General features: G+C 37.0%; 1 protein-coding gene across 1 annotated transcript in view; it reads left to right on the plus strand.

Moving 5' to 3' along the window:
* The first annotated feature begins 2755 nt into the window (after positions 1–2755).
* LOC105054487 (uncharacterized) overlaps positions 2756–20174 on the plus strand; it is a 32837-nt gene continuing 15418 nt past the window's right edge. Inside the window, 18 exon segments of the mRNA XM_073245242.1 lie at positions 2756–3012; positions 3891–3978; positions 5419–5527; positions 5606–5704; positions 8072–8114; positions 12802–12873; positions 12979–13074; positions 13485–13730; positions 13812–13995; positions 15692–15803; positions 15881–15967; positions 16241–16379; positions 16759–16849; positions 17008–17070; positions 17223–17332; positions 18080–18184; positions 18520–18593; positions 19466–19541. Coding sequence (XP_073101343.1) covers positions 2926–3012; positions 3891–3978; positions 5419–5527; positions 5606–5704; positions 8072–8114; positions 12802–12873; positions 12979–13074; positions 13485–13730; positions 13812–13995; positions 15692–15803; positions 15881–15967; positions 16241–16379; positions 16759–16849; positions 17008–17070; positions 17223–17332; positions 18080–18184; positions 18520–18593; positions 19466–19541 — 1881 coding nt within the window. The 5' untranslated portion in view covers positions 2756–2925.

Raw genomic sequence — 20174 nt, forward strand, 5'->3', positions numbered from 1 at the left:
AGCAACGTGAACAACTTTTCGTTGGTTGGAAGTTCCCTATTCCCAAACTCTGTTGGAAATTCAAAAGCATCTCTGCTAGGGCGTTTGTTAATAGGGTGCTGACATAATAAGCATCTCCAACAATTGGGGAGATTGCCATGTCAGTTTTCAGGTACCTTTTCTTAGGCTCTGATCTTTGTCGCTGGCTGATGAAGCCTCTCTGCTGCTCGGTGTGGTTGTAGACTTCTGGACCCCCAAAAAAAATTGGGGAGAGCAATTTTTCTAGATGGTTGTAAACTTGTGGACCTCCACAGCAAGTAACCATTTGGTTTCTTAAAATTGAAAACCAGACAGCACAAAAGCAGGAAAAATGGATGTAACCCATTGCTAAATAACTGGATTAGGGAAAAATATATATTTTTCTGGATGGATGATCTGTTTACAAGTTCAGATCTCAAACATTTTCACTGTAGTTCTCATGATCAAGTAGTCATCCACCGGGTTGCACGCATGTAAATTCAGCTGTCTGGATGCATTATTGCAGCTTGGAAGGATTTGCAAGGAGGCCTTGCACAGAGCTGGGAAGCTCGGTGACACCAAAAAGAGACTGATATACTGGTTCCATCTATTGCCGGCGAAGAGTGTTGGGTGGAGCTCCACACAGGAATTTTTTACTCAAAAGCATGAAGCAGCTGGATTTCTTATTCCCTGAGCTACTCATTGGCATCAGAAGGTCCCACCAGCAAAGGGGTACAGAAGGGGATTGCATTCTTTCATGCACTGACGCATCAGCTTTAGCTCTTGAAGAGAACCAAATTTGAGTATGGTGCTTACAATGGACCAATCAGGAGAAGGATATATCATGGGCTTGGACGGTCATCTTCCTTACACTTGGACACCAAGGTGTACATGCAAAATCTTGAAAAATGAAAATTATAATTGAAGCAGAAAATTTCGGTTCCCATGGCTTTAGGATCGGTTGACGCTATAATCCATTCAAACAGTATTTTATAAACCAGCATAAGCAATATCACAGTTTTTTGGTACCATCAATTCCTTTTTATTTCTCAAAGTATTAGAAAAGTCGGTCATACCATGAAAACACAATCTGATCAAAGTCCAATATCATACTGAGTGTATTTTGTGAAGGACAATGATAATATATGCATACATGTGACGACAGTTCGGGAGGATTATGGCATATGAGACTTCAACCATGCAATGGACCTGAAACTTTTATAAAGCATGCAAAAGCAAGTCATTCCAAATATGTGATTTTGTAAAACATCTATAAGCTTGCATGTCTTTTGGTTCCAAATATGCGTAAATGAATTAGCTACAAAGCCTGTCTTATTGAAAAAATGCACAAGAGAACGCACAGCAGAGAGTATGAATAAGGCGCGTATGACTTACTGAATCACTTAGAATAGCAAGTTATTTTCATAGTGCAGAAAATAAAAATCATGCCTTAAGAGTTTCAAGGTGTTAAACTTTCCACGCGTCAGAACTTAGCACTAACATTATAGTAGGTATGATATATTCTCTGGGAACCCAAATCTGCAAGATTTCTTGACTTAATACTTGGGTCAATGAAAGTAAGGCAAGAAAAATTTTGAGGACGGCATTTGCTTCGTGATAAATCAAGACTATCACAGAGTTGAAAACATGAGACTGCAGCCTCTGATTTGTATAGCAAAATTGTCAGCAGTCCAAACTAAAGACCTTCCAATAGAGGGGTCCATGATTCCATTATCTACCCTGACATCAGCAAATCATGAATAATATAAGATGGATTGAACTACAACTACATTTTAACTATATCATACAAACTAGCATATACCCTGAGCTCGGCATATCATGACCAATCGAGGGTCTTTGCTCTCCATGATTTTGTTTCTTAACATATTTTTCCCTCTTTTAGATATGATCTATTTTCTCGAATGATTCTATACAAGGTTTATTGAATGTTTGATGGATACCTACAGTTCATGAAACCTGTGGACTGATATCTGATAGAAGGTTGGCTCTAGGCATTTCATGAGACTATTTCCGACTTGTGATCGAGTATGATTATGTAATGTCATGTGAATTATCTTGATCAAATGCATACACGGATTGTTTGGGTACCTAGTAGAAGGATAAAAGATATTTTTAAACAGCCCATGTTATTTGAGCAGCATATCTAAATCCTAAGTTACATGCATTTTGTGCATCCACTAGCCAACAACATTTGCCTAGCAACTCTGAGAAGCAAGAACAGAATTCTCATTCCATTTCTCATCCACTCATTTATTTCTGTTGACTTCTATGCAAACCCTCTTGTGTATTTCTCCAAAGATGTTCCCATTCTCATTATTTTGGTCATATCTGAGCTAAACAATAATGGAAGGGCAATTTCATAACAAGGTTTGCTTCCTCGTCGCTTGGTTTTCGAAAAAACTAACACTCTTAACTTTATAAAAGCATTGAAATTATAAATAACAAAAATTGGAATAATAATCACCATCTGATTATTGTTTCATTATAACGACTATTATTCAATATTTACATTATTTTGAAATTGTTTTTTTTTTTCTTTTTAATTTGATGATAGCGAACTGGTGAATATTGCTGCTGTTTTACGGTGTTTACCACTATAATGGCAATAACAGCTGTTAAGTTCGTGCAATCATTAAAAAACACGGGCGGTCGGTAATTGAGGGAGCGCCGTTTTAACGCTGCGATTACGGCCGCGTTATTATTAAACCATTGCCCGAGACTTTTCTCCCTCTTTTATATTTCAGGTGCTGCTCCTCAGTACCTATATAAACCCCCATGGTGGTTACCTCCCACTCTTATAATCTGCTCTCCCTTTCCCCCCTCACCCGTCTCGTCCCTCTTCGCGAAAACCCTAGTTCTTGATACCCTCCCAGTTCTTGAAACCCTAGCGATTTGGAAGGAGAAGACATGGAGGGATTTCCGGGAGGGGCGACGGATTTGTCCCAGCTCCAGTCCACCATTGAGGCAGTCGAGCACGCTTGTTCTTCGATCCAGGTGTTCTCTCTTTTCGATCATTGTCTGAAGTCGATGCGTTCTCTTTTCCATGTGTGTCCTCTGACTTTAGGGTTTTATGGTTGATGTTTTCTTGGTTTACGTGTTCTTTAAAAAGTCGAAGAGATCGGGAAGTTATATGGTTGTCGATTCAGTTTTGGCATCATCTATGTCTCTGTTGATCTGAATGAGTTATTATTTGTTGGTATCATTTCCAAAAACTCCTGTACTCTTCTTGTTTCTTGATTTATTTCTGGATCAAATATCCCAACCCAAGCAATTTTCTGTAAATCTTGAATCGGCACTCGTTTAAGATCCAAGGAAACAGGATCCTCGCAACAGTCTGGGTCATTTGCTGGCGGTTTAGTCTCAGTATGAAGCTCTTCCAGGAGGTTGCTATTACTCGAGTTCCCATAGGTACCCTGGATGCATCATTTCTCCGTCAACTTGCTAAAATTCACTACTCAAATGACTAGAAATCAAGATGCGGGGCTGGATTTGCTGCCATGCACGGAGACCGACAAAATACATCGGAAGTGGTCGGGTTGGAGGGGCTTATAATTGTAACTCCTTGGGATTGTAACGCGTCACCACTCCCTACATCCATTTGTTTGATCATCCACTCAAGTCCAACCCTAACTCTGGTCATACTACCCTTTCTCCGAGGAATCTTAGCTTGCTTGAGGAAGCTAGAAACTCATTTTATTAGATTTATATATGATCGTGGCCTATTTGATTTCTGTTTCTTTTTTCTTTTTTCTGTATTTCTTCGGATGCATTTTGATTGTTTGTTACATTTAAGGCATTGTATTGGCTTCGAGGTGGCACATTTTGGAATTTTATTCATTTTTCAAATATTTGACTTTTATTTGATCATGCAGATGCATGTGAATCCAGGTGAAGCGGAGAAAATAATTCTCTCACTGCGTCTATCTCCTCTGCCATATCAGTCATGCCGATTTATTCTTGGTACGTTGCTTCTAGGACTACTTGCAGGCGATTGGAAGGGTTATTAATTGACTGACAATGCAATTATGAACTCATGTGATTGATTTCATGAGACTTGCATCCACTTGTTTTTGTTATTATTTGTATTATCGTGAGACTGAATGTCACCTTTGAGGTGCAATGCCTTTGTGTTGGTATATTTTTAAAGAAAATAGATCAAGAAAGGGAAATGTAAATGGCATATGAAGGAAAAAAATTCATCCCTTTAAACAGTTTTAAGTTAGGCTCGACAAAATGCCCGTAAAGTATGAAAAAGCATTGTCAAGCATCTGAGATAAGGGCTCATGTCCATGTTTCAGGATGTACCATATCGTCGCAATTTGTACCCTGACAGTTCATTATTGTAGTTGCCTTATGCTATCCTCTTACTTTCTAACTCATGATAGACATATATCTTATGCGTGATGTAATTACTTTTACATCCATGCCCTATATAATGTGCTTACATGGACGCTTTTTACTAAAAGTTATCAATGAACTTTTATTGGCTTCTGATATTTGGTAGTTCTTGCTTATTAATCAAAGTCTTTGCTTAGAGCTTAATATTAAATTATGATGTCTAACTAAAAAGGGTTGTAAAATATGTTTGAACATGTTATGATATTTCTGAGTAATTGGAGTATATACAGAAATAACATATTAATGCTCAAGAACAGATAACATGGGTGAGACATTTGTGGAGGTATATATTTAGGAGGCTTTCAAATATATATATATTTTGAAATTGTACTTATTTATTGTGACATTGCTGGTCTATTGTTGATTCAATTGATGTTGTCTAGAGTCAGGTTTCAGATCACTGATGCAGCCCTCGTATATTTCTTTTTTATTTTCCTTTCCTGATGAGAATAGAACCCAGTATCTTCTGATGGTTCGGTGAACTGGATAAAGACCCCCATGTTGAAATGGGGTCAGCATATCAATGTGGTATGGTATGGTTGAAATTTGAAACCTTGGTCCAGACCAGGGCTTGAACTGCTTCATATTGCACCTGTTCTACTGCAGACTTGGACTTGGAGTATAAAGCACTTAAGATTTGCCGTTGCCAGCGATTCTATTCTGTCATTGCGAAAAATGAACCATATCCTCCATTTTCTCTCCTCTCCTTTCTTCCTCATTTATTACATGTATCATGTCCTTCTAAGAGACTGCATGTTCTGGGATTATCCATTTGCTGTGGGATCAAATGAGACCTTTGGATACTTCTTGCATACTATTATGCTGGTTATGGACTGTGCTAGAAATTTTCTGATAAATTATACTAAATCTTGCTTCAAGTGTTCGCATCGTATCTTTTTGTTTAGCATGAGCATTTATACCTTTTTCCTTGCACCAATTGCAAACAAAAAGTTTTTTCTTTCACATTGGCTTATAGTATTGACATTGCTCTTACATTTTCAGAAACTTCTCAAATGCCAAATGCAAGGTTTCAGGCTGCTGGTGCAATTGGTGATGCTGCAATAAGGGAATGGGGAGTCCTTACAGATGAGAATAAAAGAAGCTTGATATCGTATGCTTATCAACTCTTACAGTTGTCGCTGAATGCTTTCTTGATATTTGAATGATATCTCACCTGTTTGTATTGTAGATTCTGCCTATGCTATGTTATGGAACATTCTGGGGCTGCTGATGCCTATGTACAATCAAAAGTTTCTGCTGTTGCAGCTCTGTTGATAAAAAGAGGCTGGTAAGCTGCATGAGTCACCATATTTCAATTTTAGTTCTTACTCCTCTGCATGGTTATTATGTTATATATTTGTGCTTACTGGTCTTAGATCTCTATGGAAGCAATTGATTCAGATAAGGCCAATATAATTTCAAATCTGGATATATCTGCATACTCTCTTTATAAACAACAAATAGAACATACAAGGAGGCAATTGGAAAGGTAAGTGAGAAGGTATAAGTGGAGGAAAGAATTGAAAGGATAGACAAGAAGTCAAGAATCAAGGAAAAAAACCTGCAGAAGGAAGCTACTTCAGTCAACATAACCTGTAAATTGTGCAAAATTTGTCACTTCTTACGAAACCTACTTATAAACACCTAAAGAACCCTTGAGCAATGTTTTCATACATAAAAGGATGCTCAACTTCTCGATAATAAATTTAGTACTTTAACACTATGTAATTCGACTCACAATAGGATTCTTGATGAACCTGAAAGTCAGCTACATTAATATCACTCATTTCTTATTACAATGTTAACCAAATACTTTTTCGAAAGAGTGAGAATCTGTATTCCAACGCATCCTAACATAAAAATGTGATTAAAATCAATTTGGAAAACCATCCTAATGGTTTGAAGCAATTTTGAATCCAGGTTGAGACTTATAAAACTAACCATTGATCGTTATAAAAATAGACCTAAAAACTCATTAAACAGTATCCCAAAAACTAATTATGTAAATTTCAAGACAATGTAAAACAAGCAATCTATGCTTACAAGACTTGAGAACTAAAAACAGGAAAAAAGAAAGGAAAAACTTTAAGATAACAAAACCACAAATTAACAGAAGTAAAATATGACAATTTAAAATAACTAAATCTAAATCCAATTTAAACCTAAACTACATGACCTTTCCAACAAGTTATTGATGTGGTTCATGGGTATGTCCCTTTGCATGATCCATGCCCTTTATCGTTGCATACCTGTGTTGCTTCACATTACTATGATATGCATCATATCCAGGAGGGCTAGAAGTGGGCCTAGGCTGGCTTCTGGTTGGGCTTTTGGCCTGGTCTGAAGTTAATTTATTCGAGCTTGGACCTGAAATTTGGTATGAAAAATTTCTAACGAGGTTTGGGTCTGTCCTCGGTCTGACCAAAAGCCTGAGTCCAGCAGCAGGCCTGATCCGAGCCCCATTCTATAGAGCCCCCCTTCTCTCCCTCTCTCTCTACCCCCTCGATGTCTTCTACTTTCTCTTGCTCTTCCTCTATCTCTTCTCTCTCCCCTCCCGTCCTATCCCTTCCCTAAGCTCCCCTTCTCTCTCTCTCTCTCTCCTCTTATTCTCAATCTGTCTCTCCTGTTCTCTCGATCTCTCTCTTTCCTTTCTCTTATGTTTCACTCCCAATTGCTCTCTTTTTTCTCCTCTCTCGATCTCTTTCTCTCCACTTCTCCTTTCTGCTTCCCCAGTGCCACCACTCTTTTTTGTGTCTGCTTTCTTCTCTCTGCCTGTCGGGTTAGATCTGGGTCGGTGTGGTCGGGCTTAGTGCTCGGGTTTAGGCTCGGTTCAAGTCCAGGCTAGAGCTTGGGAAAATGTTTTGGGCCTTATCTGGCTTGCACCTCAAAAAATTTTTCAGGCTGAGATTGGGTCATAGGGAAGCTTGACTTGGTGCTTTGCAGCCCTAATGACAAGCCAATATGTAGTGCTATAATTTTGCATTTGACTTATCTTGAAAGCCACTAGAGATCTACTGGGGTTCCCTCATTCCTTGTTGTCTTCTTTGCTAATGACTAGACCTCTCCCTCCATTTACTTCTCTACTTATCCCCTTGGTCTTCCACACCCTTCTTTATATCCTCCATTTTTCGAAGCCACCAATAGTTGTAGGTATGCCTACAATGGGTCAAGTTGTGCCTATGCAATTGCAATGCCCTTTCCTAATCCATTGCATTTCTCTTTTCCTGTAAATGTACAAATAGGTTGATCTAGAGCTCTTTTGGTTGAGTACGTTAGATATTGACTTCATTAGCTCAATTCAGTTGAATTTGGATTAAGCATTTTTTGACTTGACCTAGACTTGCACTACGATGCATAGGTGTGGGTTGCGAACATGTGTTGACATGTCGCTTAAAATGGTATTTTAAGTGACATTCCTTTGATCATCATTTGTTCAAGCAATTAATATGCTTGTTGGGTTACTTTAACCATAGTAGAAGTTTTGTTGTTATTTTCATATGAATGGATGACATATATTTGCTTGCTTAATGTGTAATATACCCCAGCCTAAAATATCCTTGATTGATGTGTAGTTTTTACTGCAACTTGATGAATCATAGCTTTTTGAGTTTCAATGTTAGATGTCATACACCTGTGTTTTGATGCTCTTTTGTAGGCTAGATTTTGCTGAAACTGAGAAGATGGCTATCTTTTCTGAGGTAGGGACTTACACAAATACCAGTATGATGTTTTAATTGCTAGCCTCATGCTTTCACTTTTCATCACTAAATTTTCATTTATTATCTGTATTGGCTTTAGAAAGTATAACTTAGTTCTCCATATGTGCTACTGAATTCCTTTTTTTTTTTCCTTTTTAAATAAAAATCCATACTCTTGCATGCTCACACCTCCAATCAGTATGAGCGGAAGTTAGATTTTTCTGTGTTGTTGCATGGAAACATGGGTTTTCAATTTTTCTACTATTGTCTGGAACTTATTGCGGAGCCATATTATTGCCACCAGTATCTCTTAAGAACTCTTGCTTTTTTGTTGTAAGAATAAGAGATAGGATTTATATCATTATCATACCTGTTGAATAGCCCAAGTAAACCCCTAATGTGGGACTTAGCCTGTCACGCCCTCGACCCGAGATTGCGAACCAGGGGTCGTGGCTAGGGTGAGCACTGGTCGGGTTGGGTTGGGTTGAGAGAAAGATTTGACCCGACCGAACCCAATTGGGTTGAAGAAAATCCAATCTGCTGCCGACCGTTTATCATATATAAACCATTTGAAACCGAAGTTAACAGTTTGTAACGGGTTCGGGTGGGTTGTGTCGATTTGGGCTTCAATGTTGATCCAATGTTGATTTTAAACATCACAACTAATACACCATTTAATTCATATAGAAACTAGGATATAATAATTTCATAACATCTATAAGTTAGTACATAATATGTCATAATTGTCAATTTTCAATTCTCCAAATAACTTAAGTATTGAAAATACTATATTGGTCGGTCGAGTTTAGTTTCATACGGGTTAAAAATGCAGAAATCAAATCCGACTGTAATTAACCAATTTTTTACGAATCACAATCCGATTCAAGTTCGTTTCATACAGGTTCGGTTTCATACGGGTCGGATTGGGTGGGTTTCTTCGGATTTTAGTTATTTGCTTAGCTCTAGTTGTGGCAACCGCGGCATACTTATAAGAACTCTCTCTATAAGCATGCAAGGCATTCCAGAAACGATATCAACGCATTACAGTGGAATTTATATAAATTAAGTTCAAAATCTAACTAACCAAAATCAACTTTGATCTTTCATAAAATTCAACAATATTCAGAATATCTTACATCAATTAAACCTTGAATAACAATCCTGTAAAACATAATCAATAGTCTATGTTTAAATTCGGTTGATATTCTTGACTCTCGCTTCTAACTCACTTTCAAAGTAGTACCCATGTCCGCAATTAATTATATGAATCTAAAAAATAAAAGAGATAGAGAGGTGATGAGTTTGATAGTCCAGTAAATAATGAATATCTCAACTAGACATTCTAGATATTATTATAAGATATAATGTTCAAAAATAATGCCATGATTAAATATAAGAATATATTTCATACTTAAATAAATCAAATATTTTCAATATTTAGATGCATGCATGATCATAAATCTGTTTCAAATTAAAATACATATAACTCAATAGTCTGAACTACGACTACACTTATCCTTGTGGCAGGGCCCATAACAGAGTGCCAACATATAACCCCCATTGGCAAGGTCCAGAAATCAATGCACAATCTCCATTGGCAGAGTTCAGAAATCAATGCACAACCTCCATTGATAGAGTCTAAAGTACCAACATATAGCTCCCATTGGCAGGGTCTAGATATGGTTAGGCTGAGAGCACAAATCCGATCCGTATCAGAGTACTTTTGCCACAATAACATATAGATGTCATAATTCCACTGAACATATGCATATTCGATAATAAATCAATATACTATGATATTTCAGAAATCTCAAATTTAGAAATCACTTTTCATACAAAATATAGTTTCGTAAATCATGCATAATTCGAAGGTTAATTATTTGCTTTTAAAATAAATTATGAAATATCTTGAAAAGACGGTTCATTACTTACCTCTACAGAACATTGAATGAACAGATTCAATTGATCCTAAGAGTATCTTTCAGAATCTATTATTCAGAATCTATTATTCAGAATATATTCTTCTATCAGTCTTTATCCATAATTAATAAAAATATCCTAAGTTTTGATACCCCCATAAGCTGACAAAAGCAATAGTGTCCAACGTTTCGATCGATCCAATCAGGATAGTTTTATCATATCATGATTAGAATAGGAAATCGATGGTTCATAGAGATCAACAAGGACTAGATCTTGTGATGATCAACAAAGGTTCGGATGGTGTGGGCATATTGTCCGATTGATAGAGCAGTTCGAAACTTCTTACTGGGATCCAATCAGATTTAAAGCAATAGTTCAGATTCATTGGGTTCATAAATTATATAGAGAGAGAATATCAAAGGAGAGAGAAATCGATAAAATGGAACATGACTAATCAAGCGACACTGTCCAATAATCTGATCGGTTTAATCAAGATGATTTAATCAAATTATGGTTGAATTTGTGTATATATAGTTCAATAAAAATCACAGATAATCGAATCTAATAATATCCTGGCTTGGCCAAGATGGATGTCGGTATAATGCTACCCGACAATTATGGATCAGGACTCTTTGTTAAAATCAAATCAGAATCATTGAAAAAAAAATCTTTTACTGAATCAATCATAGAGAGAGAAATATATGAAGAGAGAGAAATGGTCTAGAGTGAGAAAATCACGGAGAGAAACTATTGAAGAGAGAAAGTGAGGATTCAAAACTCAGAGAAAGGAGAGAGGGAAGAGAGAGAAACTCTCTCTCTTCTTTTCTTTTTTTCCCTCTTTTTTTCCTTTTTTTTTCCTTTCTTTCTTCTCCCTATTTTCTTCCCATGGGTTTTTCCTTTAATGAAACAGGGGAACCTTCTTCCCCTTGTTTCCAAAACATGAAAGGCTCTCCTCCTAGTTGACGATGCCCAAGGCTGGAAGAGAAGATCACGGCGACACACATTTGGCCGGTCCGGTGATCGGCGGCGGCCAAAGGTGATGGGAAAAATCGAGAAGAAAACATGGAAAAATAGGGAAATCGGAAATCAGATTTTTCATTAAAAATTCCAGCACTAATCGGTTAAAATCCAAGCTTTAGTAAGTATGGGAGATTGAGGGGAAGATTAGCAAAAGGATTTAAGAGATTATTACCTTATGTCTATTGATGTTTGGTAGCAATTTCCAACGAACACAAGGATGAAGACAGACTCGGTTTGAGATGAAAAATTATGAAAATTGATGGGACAATCAGCTCTAAGGACCAAAAATGAGTGGCGATGATTGGAGGAACCCTGGGTTGATTTAAATACCAGAGGAAATCGGGATGTTGAGGGACTTTCCATGTTTGGTTTTGAAGGGAAGTCAGACTCCTTCATGAAGTCGGAGATGGAACAAACTCCCTTCGGGAGTTCTATCATGCCCAACTTTCCCAGCACGTGCAGAGCATGTGCTTGGCCTTAAGAATTTTTTTTTTTTTTTTTTTTCTGGTGCTTTTAAATTTGTGCAGGTGATTGGGCTCTTTGGGTCTGGGTATTACATGTCCTATTGGCCAAGCGGTTGCCTATTCCCAGGTGACCCATCTGTGGCATTCCAAATTTATATTCCCACGGTAATCTTTGAGCAGTGCATGATCCTTGATGCATGCCTATTTTGGTTGCGTATTTACTTGTATCTCTTCTATCCTTACAATAGCCTTGACACTTGTCACTGCTATAGCTCATGTCCTGAGCAATTTCAGTGTATCACTTGTGCTCACTTTCCCCCTAGATACCCACCAAATTACATCTCTTATTATTCGTGAACTATTGGCTTCTCAATAATACTCTTGGTATTGTAACTCCTCCAAAAACTTGTGGAAGGGAATACAAAAAGGACTTCTGGTATTGTAACTCCTCCAGAACTTGTGGAAGGGAATATGAAAAGATGCTAGTTCTCACTCTTGATTGGGTTTTTCCCTCCTCCCTTCCTTTTCTAGATAGATCAGAGTACTTCTGTTCTCTGTCTATCTCTCTCTCTCTCTCTCTCTTTGTGTGTGCGTTCGTGCATGTTTGTGTGGTTTCTCTTGTATGCACGCGCGCATGTTCGTGTGGTTTCTCTTGTATGTATGGACTTAGTCACCTCTAGGTATGTTTAGGAATCTGCTTGTATCAATTGGAGATAGGATAGACAAAGTCATTAATTTCTTGGATCTTTGGAATGATTTAGCGCTATAGAAAATTGTCAGAAGAAAGGGTTAGATCTGGGATCAGGAGTACCAGTTAAGGATATTTGCAGATCCAGGAAGCACCACTTACCAATATCATATGGTCAAGGATATAACAATTCTGATTCCTCACATTCATCAGGGAGTTCTTTAATTATGTTAGCAGATTTTTAGGGTCCTTTTCATGGGATACTTCATATTTGAAAATAGTTGGCCTGATTTCAAATATATTTGATCCGACACAACACAATATTTAGAGCACCGGAGCACTGAGTCATGTTATTCTTTGAGTTAAAGCTGTCTGAATTTGAAAAAGAGAGGATGGTAAACTTAGTGGTCCGACAAAATTATGTTTAACTACATGTTGTGCCTTTATTGGTATGTCCAGTTTTCTCTTCTTGTGGCACACGTAGGCAATGCAACTTCTCATACATAAGACCTATTGATATTGTAGCAGCAGTTTCAAAAAAGAAAAGAAAAGAAAAGAAAATCTATTCAGGATTATCTGACAATTGCATTTTCAGGTGAAGCAAGCTATTCTTGGCATCCATGGTATGAATGCACAATATACAGGGATCAACTTCTTGGAATCCTTGGTATCCATCATCATGCGTCTGTGCTTCTTATTCCAAATTTATGTTTGTTTGCCATGTCAGTATGTTGCTCTCGCAGCTTTCTGAGTTCTGGAATACTTTTTGCAGGTATCAGAATTTTCACCATCCACCTCAACTGCCATGGGCCTTCCCAGAGAATTCCATGAGCAGTGCCTATCATCATTAGAGTTGAATTATTTAAAGGTTCTGGTTTTAGTTTTTCCGAAACCTGTTTGCATAGATTATATGGTTCATTATACACATTCATCTGATGTTCAAAAGCATTTGGACTTGGGTAATTTAAGACTGGGTGGGTCTCCTTTGATAATTTTTAAAAATTATAATTTTTAAAAAGCATTTAGTTCTTGATACTAATTCTTTTATATGCATAGCACATTGTACTAATCATACATACACACGTGTACATATATACGTACATACATAACACAAACATATCAGATACATAACATGCATACATACATATATACTTAACATAAGTAGGTGTCATGTGAACATACACATATATACCATCTGTACATATACACACACATAGTTTTGATAGAAGTTGAACCTATGGTCTAAATTTCTAATAAAATGTATATTCCCACCAGCAGGAGTTCTATTGCTGGGCCCAGGCTGCTGCATTAAGTGTCACTGATAAAATTATAGGATGTGATGCAACTGTATCCGAAGATAAAGTTTGTTCTGCAGCATTGAGACTAATGTTTCAGATTTTGAACTGGAATTTTAGGCAGAGTACCAATACTCTTGATCATTCCAATAACAAAATAAGTGCATCGTCATATGGAATTAGACATGATGCAGTACTTCTGAAGAAGTATGAGCGTTCCTTGGTACAGGTAGACCTTTTTTGGCTTAATCAAAGCTAAATATGCTATTCATATTATCTTCTTTCTGATTTCCTCATATGCTGCTTGTAGCCAGGGCCCACATGGCATGATGTTCTGTTATCAAGTGGACATACTGTTTGGCTCTTGAATTTGTATGCGACACTTCGGCAGAAGTATTCATCTGATGTGATATGGATTGATTCTCCTCTTGCAGTTTCTGCTCGACAGCTTATAGTTCAACTATGCTCCTTGACAGGGACTATATTTCCTGCTGGTAATATGTTCAATGGATTTCTGTTAAGTTTGCAAAACAAATCAACAACTATTTGTGCTTGTGTAACAATTTTATAAATATAGATAATAAAGGATGTCCTGAATGGATGTAAAATGTCCAGTTGGTTATGACTTATTGATCCTTATTTTATTTTATGTAAAATGTCTGATTGGTTATGATTTATTGATCCTTAATTTTAACTTTGAATCTGGAATGATGCAAATTGTTTGTTAAGTTTCTTAGTAATACTGCTAGTTTATAGCATATCTTTTGGGGTATGTGTTGGATATGAAAAATTTGTTAAAATAAATGCTAGCTGACTTTACAAATAGCAATAAAAATGTTTGTAAGCTCTTTAGTTATGACCAAATTGATTATTTTTATTGGGCTGGGTTGTTTTCTACAAAAGAAGCCATATTTAATTTCTTTTAAGCATCTCAATCACAAGTGTATGTGCTTTGTGCAAGGTTCGTCATGCCGCAATCGGATCCTGTGCCAGTCGGCTGGTGGTACGGTTTGGCGTGCCCCCATATCGTTCCATATTGGGCCTGAACTGACACAGCAAAGAAAGAGGGGGAGAGGGAGAATCGGAGAGAGGAAAAGAGAGGGGGAGAAGGGAGGGAAGGAGAGGGAGATGGTGGAGATGCTGGTGATGGCCGCTGGAGGGCTGCAGAGGCTCTCGAATGTTCAGAGGAGCGGGGAACTCCAAACCAAAGGAGGAAAGGAAAGAGAGAGAGAGGGAGGGGAAGGGAGGGAGAGAGAGGGAAGGAGAAGGAGAGGGTGGAGGTCGGCGGTGGTTGCCGGAGGGTCATGGAGTCTTGAATTCTCCCTGCCTTCCGCCGATCGAAATAGACTACCCCTATTTCAATCGTGATTTTATTTTTATTTTTTGCCGACTCATAGTCACTTCACTTAATAGTCACTTCACTTAAGTGAAGTCGGCAGAAGGTTTTCCAACTTCATTATTTATCGGTAAAATAAAACAAAAAAAATAACTAAAGTCAGCAATGCTATTACCGACTTCATTTGATGTCCCAAAAAAAATACAAAACAGGAGCTTCCACCCCTGTTTCGATCAGCCGACTCCGGCCTCCAGAGCCCTCCGTGGGCCTCCGGAGGCTCTATGTCCCTCTCCCCTCTCATTCCATCCCTCTCTCTCTCTCTCTCTCTCTCTCTCCCTCTCCGGCGTCTCTCCAATGGGCATAGTGACCCTCTGCCTCAGCCGGCCTGCGGAGGCCTTCGGAGGGTCTCTCTCCCTCTTTCTCTCCCTCCTTCTAGAGTGGCCTCTGGAGGCCTTCATATATACTGTTGCAATATGGAAGGGATATCATATATTTCTTTAAGTGCATATCTGTAGTTTTCCCCCTGTATGTTCTGTTTCTTCAACATTTTATCATTTATTTGAAAATGTTGTCATAGTCGCTGAATCTTGTAAAACATCAAAAGTATGATATCATTGTTTATTGGATTTTCCTAAAATTTTTATTCATATCTTCTTGTATCATAGTAGGGAAACTTTTAAAATCCAAGTTAATATAATTTGTTAGCTTTTGGATGACACTGCAGATTTCTGACATGCGCAAATTATGCCCTTAATAGTTGTAATAATTTGCAAGTGATTAATTTATGCTTTTTGTTGCACCATCATTTTTTCATTAATAGTTTTAACAGAAGCTAAAAATATTTAATATTTCAGATAATGGTGAGATGCAAATTAAGCACCTAATACAGATACTATCAGCTGTTCTTCAATGGATCGAGTCCCCAGATGTTATCTCAGCAGCAATCCAGAGTGGAAGAAGTGAAAGGTCCTCAGTTTAACATCAGTTTTACTTGAACATGCAGAGTACCCATTTCTAAATATACCTTACCATTTTTTATCCAGTGAGATGATTGATGGTTGTCATGCATTACTTTCACTGGCAACGCTGACTAGCACCATGCTGTTTGACAACCTTCTAAGAGCTGTAAGGTCCGTGGTTTATGTTTGACATTCCAATTCTTGTATTTATTTTCTGAATGTTCAAGGTTTTATCTCTGTATAACCATATCAAAGATTTCGAATTTGGTTCAGTGAGCAGAATATTTTCCATTGTAAGTTTTTGTTTTGGAATCCCAATCACCCCAAATGTATACCATTTCTTCTTCTTCTTCTTCTTCTTTTCTTTTCTTTTTTTTTTTTGCTTTTGCAATTGCATGTTAAGTCAGGCTATCATTTTCCTGATTATTGTTCACATCTTTTCAGGCCCTTTGGCACAATTCATCTCCTGTCCACCTTGACATGTGAAGTTGTTAAAGCCCATACAGTTATCCACGATGAAGAAGAAACATGGGCTTCAGAGGCTCTGGATATTTTATTAGAAACATGGAGTGTTTTTCTTGGGGTACCTCATAATCTCATCCATCACTCTATACTTTTACATGAATATGTACAAAATGGATACGCATGGTTTCTATGTTTTAAATGCTTGCCTCAATTTCTGTGAGTGCCTGGCCGCCATATTGCTTCTGTTATGTGAAATGGACAGAGTCTGAGTGCTAATGCATTGTCATTTGTAAACAATCCATGATTTTGCTTTTCCCCAGGTTAGGTTCTTTTTCCTTTAACAGTGTCCTATTGTCAATTAAGATTCTATCAGCAAGTTCATATGTGTTTGATGATAATGAGTTATGCTTGTACCATCTCTTGTTTTCTGTGGCATTATTTTGTTCAATGGTTGACCATTGCATTCAAGAAAATTTTTTTTTTCCTTCTGTTTGCAGCGAACAGATACTGATAAGGACTCGGTATCTACTGAAGGGATATCTGCAGCTTCCAATTTGTTTAATGTTATTGTGGAGTGTCATCTGAAAGGTATTACTTCTTTTAGAGGCTGCTAAACATTTTTGACTGGCCACATATATTACAGTTAGTGTCAAACATCCAGCTTTAAATAGTTAATTGCTTGCTCTTGCCAGTATATGTTTTCAGAGGTTATTTTGCCTACTTATGTGGTTTTGGCTTTTATGTAGCTGCTGCTGAATCTGCCTTTGATGATGACAGTGATGCTGACTACTTTCATGCCTCTATTTCAAGTATGTTATATGTCAAGATTTACCTGCATGCAGAGACAACTTCTCTATTTTACTTCTAGCATTTTTTCCACTTGAAATTTTTGTGTTTTTATTTTTTCTTTTAATTTTAATTGTCTTGTCTTGTTGGTCTGTGTTTCTCTCTGTGTTTGTAGAACGAGATGAAAGGTTAGGCTCCTATGCTCTTATTGCACGGGCTGCAGCTGATGTCACTGTTCCTTTCCTTATAAGATTATTTTCAGAACGCTTTGCTCTGATTAATCAGGTGTTGCACCCATACTTATAATATTCTATGTCTTTGTCACAATGTCACAGTACCAACATGTTTAATGGAGCCTGTTCCCATCCACCATCTCCCCATGCTGCCCTCACTCATGGCCATGACCACATGAAATAGAAAAAAGTTAATGACGGTATTTCGTTAGTGCATGTTCTGTTGGAGAATATTTCAGACCAACTTTTACTACCAATTTATATTATTTTTAAATTCTTTTTTGAGTTGTATCTTGATTATACACAACATATTATATCATAAATAAATGAAATTTTTAACTAATTGTATTGTTTGTGCTTTCATAGTCATATTTTATGTAAGGATGAGTTGTTTGCTGCATTCTTGGTTTGTGAAGTGATGAAAGATAAAATGTTCCTACATAGTTGGAGGTATTCTTAGAATGTGGAGCCACGTTTTTTTCTTAGGTATGATCTCATGAAATTTTAATCTGTTCTGAAGTGTATCACCTGGAGTATATCAGCATAGATTCTGCCTTATGCATAGAGAGGTACTTGTTTTTGTTTGAGCTGTGTAGCTAGAACCAAGCCATACTACAGAAGTACATTCCTTTCTTACCAATAGCACTTAAAAGTTAAAACTCTGGTTTTTGCATTCATTTTATGACCAGCAGCACCATATGCACTCAAAATCAGAATATTTAAGTCTTTCTTTTGGTATTGTGGATGCGAACTTGTTTCATTGCATGATTTTAACATGTGCTTATTTTCTTTGGAACAGAGAAACAACACAAGTGATCCCACTTGTACCTTGGAAGAACTTTACTGGCTCCTGTTGATAACTGGTCATGTCCTTACTGATTCAGGAGAGGGGGAGACAATGCTTGTAATTGCTTCTCTGCAGTTGAAATTTCCAATAATATTTTTTGGTCATACCAGTTTCTTATTTGATAACACAATTGGCATTAGTATCAGGCTTCTACGATTATCTTTTTATGATATCTTTGCAATTTCAGTTTACTCTCTTGTTCCCCTATTTAAACTAACCATCCTCCCCTTTTACTTAGTCAATGTATTATTTTATTCATCAAGGTTCCTACATGCCGTTGCTCATTTGCTAGCTGTATAAGCAACCTGATTTTGATGACAGTCATTAGTAGCCTTTTGTGAAAATAATGTAATTTTTTTTTCTCTTAAAAATGTTATCTGTATGCTAATCAGGTTCCAGAAGCATTACAAGTTGGATTTTCGGATATATTGGAAGAGGCACAGCATCCTGTGGTAGTACTTTCCTGGTATAGTTTCTTCCATTTAGCCACATTAAATACATGCCATTTGATGCATCAATTATTCTGCATTGTTGATTAAATAATACGGGTCATAAACTATTTGCTTGGTATAAATAGCATAATGTAGGAGTTAATAATGTGCTATCTAAAGTGTCAGGAAAGGTCATCAACTTATCATGATTTGTGTGTTTTTAGATGAAAAATTTTCGTACTGTTTTACACTAGCAACATCATTTTTTTTTATAAAATTTTTACCAGAGATAGAAGGATTTTTTTTTTTTATTGCTTATTTGACAGGTGGTGACATGCAGTTTAGGAATATGGATAAAATATTGTATTTTACCTTCTTTTATGTTAAAATTATGATATATATCTTTTTATTAGAGGGAGCTGTCTTTTGCTTTATTGCTTTCCTCCTGCTCCTGAATACATTTTATATAGTGTGTCTGAAATTTCAGTAGTATTCCATATGTAGTCAAGAGCATTGCACATGGCACATGGAAAGTTACTGAAAGTTAAGGGGAAGGAAGAAAGGAGGAAGCAGGTTGTATGAGGATCCTAGTCATGCGCCTTATTAGTAACATATGAGAACTGCTTATGGATAAATGACCAAGATGTCCTTTTTAATTGATGTCAGCCATTTATACATTCTTGGAGGGCAACGGAACAGGATCCAATCAAGACTATAAAATCCTCAACATCTTCAAGCATTGTATTGGTTGATTCCAGTTGGTGAATAAAAGTTAAAACCTTGACAGTTAGATCTAGGGTTCATGTACTAGCATGTGCAGACATGTTCTTAAGCATGATGATGTAGTTATTCCTTTTTTTTTTTAATGGTATTTATCTTCTATCATAATATTGAAATTGCTATGCAGGTCAATAATACATTTTGCTAGACAGAGTTTGGATCCAGAAATGAGAAGAACATATTTCAGTCCTCGACTCATGGAGGTAGTTGAAGAACTATTTAATTTCTAATATTGTTCCATGTTTGAAATATTGAACAGCTGTACTACATGTCTTTGTAAAGTTTCATATTTGGGCCTATAAATCCGAAAGTATTTAGAAGTATCATCAAGCATTTTGCATTTATCATGATTCTTTTTACAGTAATTATGGTATTTTGATATTAGCGAAACAAGCTTTGCTTTTGCTATAACACTTATATGTCGAATTATGTTATTTGAAAATTGCATTGTTGTGCATGATCAACAAAGGTATTACAACCTCGTGCCAATACCTGGCTTGTCACAGCATGCCTGGCACCTTAATAACATTGATGTGTGTAATTCAGTGTTTTCTTTTAGAAACTTCTGTCTCATCGATGGCCTTTTTGGTGATGGCTTATGACTTGGTAGAGAAGAATGTCACTTCTCTTCCAATCCAATTTCAAATTTACATAGTTAGCTTTTTTCTGGAGTCTCTTCAGTTGATACGCTATTGTTAAATGACAACAATAGAAAAGAAATAGGGTTTCCAGCTTTGCATTGAAATTGGTTTGCAACATTTGTCAAGAATCATGCCAGGTATTATCCATGTTTTATTTTTGCTTCAGTATGTGAGCTTTTGTGGTCTTACCCTGTT

Source organism: Elaeis guineensis, chromosome 11, assembly GCF_000442705.2.
Source record: "Elaeis guineensis isolate ETL-2024a chromosome 11, EG11, whole genome shotgun sequence".
Taxonomy (NCBI): Eukaryota; Viridiplantae; Streptophyta; class Magnoliopsida; order Arecales; family Arecaceae; genus Elaeis; species Elaeis guineensis.